At 48.7% G+C, this 13,102-nt stretch overlaps 1 protein-coding gene across 1 annotated transcript in view; it reads left to right on the top strand.

Moving 5' to 3' along the window:
- Positions 1–12,160, top strand: part of SERGEF (secretion regulating guanine nucleotide exchange factor) — a 235,566-nt gene extending 223,406 nt beyond the window's left edge. The window contains 2 exon segments of the mRNA XM_043582360.1: positions 11,809–12,054; positions 12,057–12,160. Of these exon segments, the coding sequence (XP_043438295.1) occupies positions 11,809–12,054; positions 12,057–12,145 (335 nt within the window). The 3' untranslated portion in view covers positions 12,146–12,160.
- Positions 12,161–13,102: the final 942 nt, after the last annotated feature.

Here is a 13,102-nt window from a genome sequence, read left to right as displayed (position 1 = left end):
CTGGAACCTATTGAGAGGAGGGCCCCTGGCTGGCTGTGAGGACAGGCCAACAGCTTGTCACCTCCAGTGAAGAAATCGTAGTACTTGAAACGCTTACCAGGAATTGAACTCCAGAGCTGCCACCCTGTGCCCTTAACACTCCACCCACCAGGTCCAGACCCCTGCTGGCAGGACCGGGCTGCACACCAGGCCTACTCATTTCAGGACCTCTCTGTGATCACAGAGTGTGATCCCAATACCGTCTTGCCAGGGCTGCTCTGTTCAACGGGATGGAGTCATGCAAAAGCCCTGGCACCATCCGTGGCCATAGTAGGCCCTCGAGAGGGTTAGTTGCCTTTTCTCTTCCCTCTCTCAGTGCAGCCAGGAAGCCCAGAAAGCCAGCAGTTCCACAGAGAACACAGCACTCAGAAAGACAGTCTGGGGGGAGGATTTCAGTTGTTTATAAAACAGGCCAACACGTTTCCACCTCGTAAGTTCTAAATCCATCATTCCTAGCTCCCTAGATCTAAGAATAGTCACCCAGTGGAGCCAACGTGCCACGTGCCACGGCACGCTCTCTGCGCAGGTGACTGGGAAAATGTGGCCACGGCAGCCCCAGCACCTCCTGCTCCGGGGTGGGGGGAAGTGGGGGCAGAAGGCTGGCCTCTGCCTCTCCCAGCTGAGCTGTTTCTGAACCTCTTCCAGACTCTCATGTTCTCTTCCATGCAGTGTTGATCCAAATACCTTCCTCACTGAGCTGCTCCAACCATCACATGCAGTGCCCGAAGTGATGCAAAGGGAGAGGCGGAGAGCAGTGGGAAGGTGTGTAGGTGAGGACCTCAGCACAATACTGCCCCACTCTGGGCCTCAGTTTCCTCTTACGTAATGGGACAGAGACTGACAAAGAACTGGACAACTTTTTGAGATACGGGGTTTTAAAAGAGGTTCTAAAGCAGCCCCAACATTGCAGCCTCAGAATAAGACTGATGAGGGTAAACCCAGAAACTCAGTATGTTTCTGTTTATCATCTGAACCAAGGCCATTCGTCTGTCTTGTCAGAGGGAGCCAGCCTGAAGGCCTGGGCCCTGCTTTCGGCCTCACCTTCCTCCCTCTCATACACATCTACACCCACCCACACTGCCACACAAGCTCTCCATGGCCAGAGGGACTTTTGATTTGTCTCACCCCAGACTCTGCCCACCGTAAGAGGGCCCGTGCCAACGGGGGGCTCAGAACCTCCAGCAGAAGACCACCTGCTGCTCTTCTGGGCAGCCTCCTAGCCATCCCAGCCTTCTTCCTGATAGTGAGCTACAGTCGGCCTACCCATGGCATCTCCTCCCCACATCCACAGGTTCTCTTTTGCCTCTTCAGGAGAGAACGAGGCAGCTCTGTTATCTCACTGGCCATTTATTCATTCAGTTCATTCGTTCATTGGTTCATTCATTTATTCATTTGTTTGTTCATTCCCACAATAGGTATTTGAGTACTAATAGGTGCTGAGCACTGTTTAGGTGCTGGGATATGGCAGCATACAAAACTGAGTCCCTTCTTTTGAAGAGCTGATAAACAGTAAAAAATAAATAAATAAAGCAGATGAGGAGACAGAGATGGGGAGGGTTGTAGACTGCTATTTCATACAGAGTCGTCAGGGAAGGCCTTTCAGATAGATAAGGTGGCATTTGAACAAATACGTGCACAACATGAGGGAATGAACCTGTGTATATCAGGGCAAGAGCATTCCAGACAGCAGGAATAGCAAGTGCAAAGGCCCTGAGGTGATTACTGTTTGAGGAACAAGAAGTCAGTGTAGTTGTTCTGATGTCAGTAGGGTGGAACACATGGGACTTGAGGTCGGAGAGGAAGCTGTTGTTTATCTGAGTAAGAGGAGAAGCCATTGGAGCATTCTGAGCAGAGCAGTGCCATGTCTGACTTGGGTTTCAATGGGATCATGCAGGCTCTGTGTGGAGGACAGATGACGAGAGGCAATAGAGGCAGCAGAGGAACCAGTAGGAAGCCCTCAGAGTTCTAGTATGAGGTGATGGGGCTGGTGAGAAGTGGCTGGTTCTGGCTATGTTTTGAATGTTACCTTCCTAATTCCTTCTTCCAGAGGCCCTTATCTTTTCTTCCATGTAGACACCCAGCCCTCCTCCTCCTTGCTTTCAGCTCTCACCCCATCTCCCTTTCTCAATGCATTCTCAGCATTTCCATGGATCCTGGTCTGGAAGGGCCCCTAGGCCAGCCTGCTTCCACTTACAGCCTTCCCTGAGGCAATTTGGGCCACAATCCCAAAACTTCCCTAGAGTGATTCTGTGGGTGAACAGCTCCACTTTCTGATTCTGGAACGGCTCTTTCCTGCTGCCTCAGCTCCTGCCTGAGGGCGTCATGGGCCCTGGAGAGTGATGGATAGACTGGTTATTGAAAGGGTCCTGCACTGTCAATGCCTCTTCCCTCAGCCTGGCCCCATGAGGCCATTGTCCTCACAGCCATTCTCATGGCCATTCTCTGTAGGAACTGCTTTTCTGGGCAGTGTGACTGGGGTCAGAGACTTGCAGCTCTCTGTTCTTGAGGCCTATGGCCAGCGGGCAGTTCTGGCCACAGACGAGGGAATAAAGGCAAGCAACCAGGCATACAACTGAGGTTGATGGCACCCAATTTCAGCATTAGGTGAGTTCCCCTTCTTGCTACTCTCTAGACAGAACAGGGGGCTCAGAAAGACTAGATGCATACATAATCTGAGTGCCTATCCCATGTGCCTAAGGACTACTTGATGAGTGTGCCCTGTTCTCAGCACCCAACTCCAATCCCAGCTCACAGACTGGTGAGACAAGTGCAAATATAAATACCTGTAGAACCAGGAGGGGTGTGGTGTGTATGCTCAGAGGATTCTGGGTACTAGGAGCTCAGACAAAGTGAAATTAATAGCCTTCCCACAGCCCAGTGGGACCCAGCCCTATGCTCAGCCACCATTCACTTCTGCAGCAAAAGGATGACACTGGGATCAATGAAAGCAGCTCAGAGTGGGCAGATTTCAATGGATACCCTCTATTTAAGACTGGTGAACTCCTGGAGCACCTGGGTGGCTCAGTCGGTTAAGCATCCAACTTCAACTCAGGTCCATGAGTTCAAGCTCTGTGTCAACCTCTCTCTCTGCCCCTCCCCTGCCTGCCTCTCTCTCTCTCTCTCTCTCTCTCTCTCTCTCAAAAATGAATAAATGCTAAAAAAAAAAAAAAGTTAAATAAACCTTAAAAAAAATTGGTTAACTCCTACTCATCCTTCAAAACCCAGCTAAGAATGAACCTCTGAAACTTTCAGTGACACCCATCTCCTTTCCCCAACAGAGCATACCATCCTCTCCTCTATGCTACCTCTGTCCCTTAGGAACACTGTTATTTTTTTAAATGTATTATTGTCAAGTAAGCTATAGTTTTGTGTGTGTGTTTTTTTTTAAATCATCATCCTTTGTTACTACTTCTTAAAGTATTTGAACAAACGACAAAATCTTGGCCACCTTTCCCCTCCATTTCTCCCTCTGTGGCTCAGAGATTGTTCACAGTTGGGGATGTATTCTTCAAGCTCTGTACCTATAGAAATATATAGGGGATCTACATAAATTGAATCATACTCTGTTGTTCTGCAACTGATTTTCTCTCTAGAATGTCTTAGATATCTTGATGTCAGGCCATAGAAAGCTATCTCATTGTTTTTAGTAGCTGGGTAGTAGGGTCGAGTCATCCTTTCTTTAAACACTCCTTTATAGATGAGTATTTGGGGGCTTCCCCCAGTCTTTTGCAGTGAACACTGTTGTGTGTGGCTCCTTGTGCACACATGCCATTGGCCCCCATAATCATCCTTCTCATGGTTGTCTTCCCCAGTGGACCGGGAGCCCGGGGGCAGAAACTGAATTTTCCTCATCTAGGTCTTGTGTCCAGCACAGGGCCAGGAAGAAGAGCTTCCACATAAATGGACTTGCCTGAGCAAATCATGACTGTGTGAAAGGCCTGGGTGAATTCGGGGAGGGACTCTTGATTTGTCTCAGCCCAGACTCTGCCCACCGTAAGAGGGCCCGTGCCAACGGCCGGGGCTGTTGCCTGCGGCCAAGCCTGCGGGGCTGGCACAGAGCACTGGGAAAGAGGGGTGATGCAGCCAAGAGGAACAGAGGGCTTGGAGAGCCAGCTGAGAGTCCTGGTCTTGGTCACCTTGGTGGCAGGAGACAGGAGGTTGTCCACAGGAGGACCTAGTCCTTGCTGTGCTTCAGCCTGAGTCCCCCACCCAGGCCAGCTGCCTCTGCGTAAAGGATAGAGTAGCTATTGTAATTGTCCAGGCAAGAGAGCGTGAGGACCTGAACTAGACCCAAAACACTATATGAGGCCTGAATTCTGGGTTCTTCCCTCGCCATTCCTCGCTCACAGCAGGACCCTAGGGATCACCCTGGCAATTATGGCCAAAGGGGTGGAATCCACGTGAGTTTGGTGGCTGGACACTCAGAAGTTTTTCCCAATTTTACCCAGCTCCAGGGCCAGCTGCGGCCACAATGACATTTACCAGCTTCCTGAATCCAGAGTCTTCTCTGTGAGGCTACTCAGACCTCACCCGTCCTTCTCTCTCTGCCTGGTATTGCAGAAGACCAGCCCCTCCTGATGCTCTAGGTCTTTGTGAGGCCTTTGACAGGAGACAAGGGGAACCATTAGTTGCCTGACTTTTTGCCCACATTCTTCCTCCCTTCCCCAGCCCACTAGATGCAGGAGGGGCAGGGCCTTATGCGGCTTCCTCGGGCCTGGGCCCCAATGCTCACAAGGGCTCAGTGAGGTTTGTGCTTCCTGCAGAGCGCTTCTCTCACCAGCTATGGCTCCTGCCTTCCACCGCTGACCTTGTCCCCCACACAGGTGGGCTGCGACTCTGTACCTTTTCCTAATTACCTGGGAAGCAGGGTTTTCGCTAGAGAGGATAGTATATTAACAGAAGAGGCCCTGGAGTCCCAATGCCCAGGCTAGAATCCAGTTCTGCTTCTTACCTTGCCTGGTTGACGCCATCCCTCTGGAAAACGGGGATAATGTTAGATTTTACCTTGCAGGCTTGTTATGGAGATTCAGTGAACTAAGTGTTCATCACAGGGCCTGGCATACACTAACCATTCGGTGATGTTACTACATTTTCACACAGTTTGGCACTCGTGAATGAGCCTGAGACTTGGGAGTCAGGGATTCTAGTCCTGGCTCAGCATGGCTGTGTGACCATGAACAAGTTTTTTCACCCTTTGAGCCTAGTAGCGTCATCTGTAAAATGGAGATCATAACACCGGAGTCATAAATGGAGGTTGCTGTGGGGATTAAGTGACATTTGTATGCAATTGGGAAGTAATATCCCTAGGTGATAGCCTTCTTTCTCATGGTTTGAGATGGCAGCTAGAGCTCCAGCCATCACATCCACATTCCCAGTGAGAAGATAGACGAAGGGACAATGGGTACATGCCATCTGTCTTTGAAGGCAAGCCGCCATAGCTATTACAGAACATTTTGGCTTACAGCTCATTCACACACCCAGCTGCAAGAGAGGTTGGGAAATGTAGTCTTCGTTCCGTGGTTCAGAATGAAGCTCTACCGCACTAGCTCTATCACACATGCTCAGGTGTTTGCCCCTCTTAGGCAAGGCCCTCCAGCAGAAATGTGTCCCCCTCCCTAGCATTGGGCTGTAATCCCAGCACCATAAGGCCCTCTAAGGACCCAGGTTGCCAAGAAGCTCAGGCAGGTGCCACGAGGCCTGAACAGATTTGAGTATTGTGTCTAGCCTGTGCCAGGACCCTGCCAGTCCCTGGGTTCCGCTGCCTGCAGGGCTCTTAGGCTGACGCAAGTGTGGTGGGCTGCAAGCCCATCACTTGTCACAGCCTGGATGAGGCCAACTCCATTGAGCCCCATGATCAGGGGGCCTGAAGTCTTAAGAGGCTAGGGAATCCCAGTAACTATGGGCTCTCCACCCAAGGCCCAGCCATGTACCTCGGGGCCAGTAAATCAGGTCTGGATCAATCAGGTGGGTTTCAGTTCCTCAAGGACCTGGTAAGTGCCTGGCACACTGCAGAGAGCCCTCTGTAAAGCCAGGAATGATCCTATAACCTACCTATTTTGAAAACTGGGTGTTCCACATTCCAGTTAGCTTAGGGAGAGGCCTACCATAGGCCATTCTCCTTCCTCTCACTTCTGCATGAGAGGGGCCTGCGTAGTAGCAGCTTGCTGAATCCAGAGGGCCTTCCCACCTTCACTGTGTCCCTAAAAAGACCCTAAATGAGGCTGGTTGGGGGGGCATATGAAACCAATTCTCAAATGCTGGAGGGGCTTCAGTACTTAAAGGTCTTGCTGAGAGTCCCTTCTGTTCAGGGCACAGCTCATCTTTCTTTTTTTTTTTTTTTTTTTAGTTTTTTTTTTTAAACGTTTATTTATTTTTGAGAGACAGAGTATGAGTGGGGGAGGGGCAGAGAGAGAGGGAGACACAGAGTCCGAAGCAGGCTCCAGGCTCCAAGCTGTCAGCACAGGGCCCAACTCGGGGCTCAAACTCCCAAACCATGAGATCATGACCTGAACCGAAGTCAGACACTTAACTGGCTGAGCCACCCAGGTGCCCCAAGGCACAGTTCATCTTTCACTTTCGAAGTTCAGCAGCCTGGTTTTTGTTTTTGTTTTTGTTTTTTACTTAGGAAGTTTGTTTAAAATGTTCAGAAACCCCAAACTTCGTGTCGTTCCACCTAGGCCTTCCCATCTGCTGGTGCCCGTCCTCTCCTCCGTGCCATTTGACACTGGCACGCCCTTTCTTAAAGCCTTTTCCTCCCCTTCCTGTGGTCTGCCTCATACGTGGGTGTGGACCATCACCGTGTGTCGGGCACTGTGCTGGGGCATGTCCACTTATGCAGTCCTCCTCCTAGCGACCTTATGACGTAGATGGGGACAGAAGTACCATTATCGCACAGCCATTCAGTAGTGTGGGACCCGGGACAGTGGAGCACAGTCCACAGTAAATAGTGGACATTGTATATGTATGCCAAGGGCTGGCAAAGTGTGACCCGCAGGCCAGGTCTGAGCTATGGCCTGTTTCGTATGGCCTTGCAAGCTACGAATGGTTTTTAAAGGGTTATAATAAAGAAGAAGAATATGCAACAGAAACCAAATGAGGCTCTCAAACCTAAAATATTTACTATCTGCCTTTTTAGAATAAATTTGGCAAGCCCTGGTATATAATATGCAAAGTTAGTGCAGATTCTGGAGCCACACTTCCTGGTTTCTAGTGCCTCGCCTCATCCTCTACGAAACGAGAATAATCTACGAAACATGGCTGCCTCACAGGGTTGTTGGAATTAAATGAGATAAAGAATATAAAGCACCTGACTTCGAGTAGGCTTCTTTGGAAGTATTGGGGGAAGAAATTTCTGGCCCTTTGCCAGACTTCTCGACCCAGTGGGCATGAAAGCCCTGGCTCAAGGCCTCTGGCTACCCCGGCCCCTCAGAGCGTGTTTCCTTTGGCAGGAGGAGAGGGACCTGCCAGCTGCCCGTTGTGCCGCGTCCTGGTGGTAGGTCAGCTCTGCCTTCCTCCCACCCCCATTCCTGCTGACCGTCAGCTGGTGCCACTCACCAGGCCCGGGCGCGAAGCCCACACCAGGTGCCGAGCAGGGCCCAAAGGTACCAAGCCTCTTCCACTCTCCCACTTTGTGCCTCCCGTCAACTTGGCTGAAACTCCTGCGTAACCATAGGAGCTGCGGCCCGGGGCTCATCTTCTCTGTGTGCATTTCCTCGCTCGTGGGCCAAACAGGGAGACATCTGTGTTTCCCCAAACCCAAACTTTTGGCCAGTGATTGCCTTCCTACCAGGGAAAAGGAAAAGGGAAAGGAAGGGTAATCCCTGGCCAGCCAGCCTCCCCCTGTGGAAGAGTAGTCTGGGAAACAGATTTTCAGTGGGGAAAGGGTGAAATGTAAAGATAGAAAAGTAAATAAGATCGTTGAAAAACCAAAAAGAATACATTCTGATCCAGACAGGGATGGGCTTTCAGTTCTTAGAAGCAGTAGAAGAAATTGTAAAAGATCAATGAAGTTTACTACAAAGAACCATGAAGCTTATGTTTTATATCAAAAGACCCAAGACAAAGTTTTAAGTCAAACTAAGAAAAAAATATTTGTGCTAGATATGGCAGAGAAAGAATATTCTAAAAATAAAAATCTTTAAAACAAGAAGGCTCTTAAGAAGGCTCTTAACAATAACAAATATTTACATAATACTATGTGGCAAGTACCATTCTAAGTATTTTACACCTACTTACTCATTTAACGCTTGCAAACAACTTTATGATAAAGGTACTATTATCCCCATTTAACAGATGAAGGAACTGAGGCACAGAGACACTAAGTAACTTGCCCAAGGTCACTCAGCTAATAAATAGAGGAGCTAGGATTTGAACCCAAACCATCTGGCTCTTGGATCTGAGCACTTAAACCCTTGTATACTAAACAGGAAAAAGATATGAAGCAGACAATACACAAAAGAGGAAATACAAATATCTGAGTAACGTAAGAATTATTTTTCAGGTTTTTCAAAAATTTTTTAATGTTTATTTTTGAGAGAGAGAGAGAGAGTGCAAGCAGGGGAGGGGCAGAGAGAGACTGAGACACAGAATCTCAAGGAGGCTCTAGGCTTGGAGCTGTAAGCACAGAGCCTGGTGTGGGGCTCGAACCCATGAACCATGAGATCATGACCTGAGCTGAAGTTGGACGCTTAACCGACTGAGCCACAGAGGCGCCCCTTATTTTTCAGTTTTGATGGCAATAATGTACAAATACAAGCAATGAGAAATCTTTTTGTGTCTTCAAACTAGAAAAGATTTTTTAAACATTATAATGAGCACTAAATACTGGCAATGCTGGAGTAAAACGGAAACTTCCACAGATTGCCATAGTTGTATTCAGGTGGCCTTTCTGAAAAATATTGTGGAAGCATTAAAAACAGTACTCAGGAATCTCAAAAATGTTGATACCAGTTGACCAGGAATTCCCATTTTAAGAATCTAATTTGAGGAAGCAATTAGGTAGAAAAAGATACATGTGCAAAGATACTCACAGGAATATTATTCAAGTTATTCAAAATAATGAAAAACTCGAAACAACCTGCATATCTGTTAATAGGATACAGGTTAAGGAAATGGTTGAATCTCCATAATGGACAATCAGACAGTCATTTTAAAGAAATTTGTTTAACAAAAGATACCGTAAGCAAAGTGAGGAGACATGCCATGGACGTGTGGGAGAAGACACAATGCATAGAGTAGCAAAAAAGTAGAAAATAATACATCAAGAAAACTCACAAATCCATTAAAAAAAAAAAAAAAGACAAACAGCCAAACAGGCAAGAATGTACAGAGGCAATTCATAAGAGGAGGCAACTCAGGGCTATAAATGAAGTGACGCTCCCTCTCACTAGTAGTCGGGGGAAATGCAGATTCGTTCATTGTACTTATCAGAATAGCAAGAGTGCGAAGGTAAAGGGAGGGGCGCCTGGGTGGTGCAGTTGGTTAAGCGTCCGACTTCAGCCAGGTCACGATCTCGCGGTCCGTGAGTTCGAGCCCCGCGTCAGGCTCTGGGCTGATGGCTCGGAGCCTGGAGCCTGTTTCTGATTCTGTGTCTCCCTCTCTCTCTGCCCCTCCCCCGTTCATGCTCTGTCTCTCTCTGTCCCAAAAATAAATAAACGTTGAAAAAAAAATTAAAAAAAAGATAGAGGGAAACATTCATATCCATCGCTGATGGGACGGGAAGTAACTGCAGCCATTGTGGCAGCTATTAGCCGTATCTAAATCTAAACGTGTGGCTCCACTCCACTCACGTCTGGGGACCGGCCCTGCGCAGACGCCTCTCTGTACAGGGAGACGTGCTCAGGGGTGTTCATGGCAGCGCTGTTTACAATAGCGACAATATTACTATGAAGTACATGATATTGTACATTATATATTGTGTAAGAAGATAGCAACAATTACCATCCTCAAAGAACTGTCCATCGGAAGGGGAATAGATAAGTCAAATAAGATTTATACATAAGGGGATACTGAGCACAGTTAAAATAAATGAACTTGATCTGTGTCAGCTCGGATAAATTTCCAAAAAGAATACTGAGTGTAAAGGGCACGTGTTATAAAGATAGATATTTCAACACTATTTATATACATCTTTAAAACAGACTAAAAATGCTACGTGGCATTTAATGACATATGTGTAGAAAGTATAAAACCAGTAGCAAACACCAACTTCAAAATAGTGGCTCCTTCCTGGGAGGAGAAATGGCTGGAGGGCAAGAACGGGAAGCAGGGCTTAAACTGTTATCTTACTGGTATATTTTCTTTTTTTTAAGGGAAGCGTTGAAGCAGGTATGTTGACGAATGTTCTAAATCTGGACGGAGTGTGTTTCTTTCTGCTAAGTTATTTCTTGTATCTTTCTGCATATTGAACTATTTCAAAAAACAAATTATTTTTAATTTTCTTTTTGAATCCTTTGCAGTTCTGTGGAGAAATATTTGTGTTAGTAAGGGACAAAAGCAGAATGAAATATACACAAATATTTACAAATTTCACAAATTAAAGGTTTAACATAGTAGTGCCAAGATCAAAGTCTGCTTTTTCTTTACACTCATCCATATTTTTCATTTTTTTTTTTGGTCAGGAAGATGTATTATTTTTATAAATTGGGGGCAGAAAATTTTTAATGACTACAAAAAACACGAGTGAGTTTAGGCCCTAGGAAAGGGTCTAAACCTAGGAAGAGATGCTGTGATGTGTGGGGGCATCATGCTGGTCTAGAGACTCTGGCTGTATGACTGTGTTCATTCAATCTTTTATCTCATCAACGAGCCCTTATTGAGCACCAGCTGTGTACCAGGCTAGAGATACGGCAGTGAATGAAACGTACGTGGTCCTTCCCTCCTTGTAGAGCACATCGGCTAGTGAGGAGGGGACAGTACACACATGACTACACAAGTCATCTATCCACCACAAAGTGCAAGGGCCCCCGTGGGGGTGAAGTCCAAGGGCAATATCAAGAATCTAAGTTAGATCGAGTGGCCAGGGAATCTGGCCTCAGAATGACATTTAACTTGAATTTAAAAGATGAGGAGGTCTGGAGCCCATTAAAAAGAGGACCTCAAGAGAAAGAAGGCCCCACAAGGCGTATGTAAGGAATGGGAAGAAGGCAGGGGTTTTGGAATGTAGTGAGGTGGGGGGAGAGTAAGGGGAGAGCAGCAAGGTGGTCAGGAGCCAGGTCACTCAGGGCCTCACAGGCCAAAGAAAGGCCTTTAAGGGCATTGGAAGTCACAGAAGTCTTTTAAGCAGGGGAGTGATGTGATTAGATTTGCAGTTGTCAGAGATCATCTAGACACTCTTTGAAGATTGGGGCAGATGGTGAGCTGCCCAGTTAGTCCCTTGGCTGTCGGCACGGCCCAGCGCGCGGGAGAATGGTGCCGGGATAAGGGGAAGGCAGTAGAGATGGAGAGATGGAAGGATTTGAGCTATTTCTCTGGAGGAAGAGTCGGCAGGTCTTGGATTATGAGATGGGTGGGAGGGAGGAGGTTACGGTGAAGGAAGGAGGAAGGCCAGGTTTGGGACAGGGACAGCTGTGGGGTGGCAGGAGTGAGAAACACTGGGAAGGCTCTGGAGGGCAGGGTGGAAGCAAGGGTGGCGGGCAAGCCACCAAGTACGGTTGAGCTTTGGTCTTGTCACGTGGAAACCGGGGTTTAGGATATTACCTGTGTCCCCAGGTTGGTTGATTGAGCCCTGTTCTCAAAGCCACTTCTACAGCAGTCTTTTCTTTTCCACAGGAGGGACGTGCTACTCTTGGGGCTGGAACGAGCACGGCATGTGCGGGGACGGCTCCGAAGCCAACATCTGGGCCCCGCAGCCTGTGCCATCTCTGCAGTCGTCACCGGGACTCCTTGTGGGCTGTGGGGCTGGCCACTCCCTGGCGCTCTGCCAGCTGCCAGCCCTCCCTGCATTGGGCCAGCACCCCAAGCTCACTGGCCCTTCCCCAGATGCCGCTGAGAGTGCCAAATCTCAGGAAGCCATGGACAGAGAAACCGGAAGGAAAGACAACCAGAAACTTCTACTGAAAGCCTGACAGGTCCAGAAATGGGGGGGCTTGTGACAGAGGCCCTTTAATAAAGCGATTTTTTCTTACCCGAAGTATTCCCAGAGAATTGCTTGGTCAGGTTGTGTGGTCGGCCTGAGAAGGGGGGCTGACCACAGGCCAGAACAATGGGAGGCGGCCGGCTCAGCGTCTGGGGTTCAAGGAGACAGACATCCTTCCTGCCCAGCAGATGGGAACGGGACCCCCCCTGAGGGCAATAACAAGAACCTCACTTGGTTGCATGGCTGGGGAGTCTGGCCCCTAAGCGACATTTAAACCGGAATCCCCCAAGGACATGGAAAACAGCAGCTCCAGCCTGTCTTTACCTGGTGGGGACGGAATACCCAGCCCCATCCCCCGTGGTTATTTTGGTCCAGCAGCCTTCGATTCGGCAAGAGAAACGGTTCCCAGACCGTGCTCAGAGCAGCCAAAGGCCTCCCTGAGGTTTTATTCTCAGCGCCTGGAGCGTTAATTTACTAATTTGAGGATTAGTTTGCAGGTGGATACTCGGATGGGAAGGAGTTCTTGTCTTGGTGACTAGAAGAGAGAAGGCCCTGGATGGGGGGGTGGGGGGGGTAGGAAGTGGAGATGAATACGTGGAGGAAGAGCGAGGACTTCTGGGAAGACCCGACAGAGGAGGCACCTGGAACAGACAACAGAATCTAGAACCATGAACTCTCAGAGGATGGGGGTCTTCATCCGAGCGAGGCAGCACTCTGGAGCTGGCCTGTGTGACTAATTGCCAAGCTGTGTAGTTTCGGGTGAGGGACAGGCCGCAGCATAGGAAGGGGAGTCTGACCCTAACCCCTGACATCTGCCTCTTAGCCCTCCTTGCCTCTGGAGGAGGAGGAGGAGGTAAAATGGGGTGTAGGCCAGACCACAGGCCCCAGGCCTCCCCAGGTGGCAGCTGTGACTTTGGGGGACATAGCACCTTTCTGCTGCCTCAGGAAACAGCTTTCCCTGGGGACTGTGTGGCAGTGTCACCAGCT

This window comes from Prionailurus bengalensis, chromosome D1 (assembly GCF_016509475.1).
Source record: "Prionailurus bengalensis isolate Pbe53 chromosome D1, Fcat_Pben_1.1_paternal_pri, whole genome shotgun sequence".
Classification (NCBI taxonomy): domain Eukaryota; kingdom Metazoa; phylum Chordata; class Mammalia; order Carnivora; family Felidae; genus Prionailurus; species Prionailurus bengalensis.
This window is presented reverse-complemented; position numbering and strand designations above follow the sequence as displayed.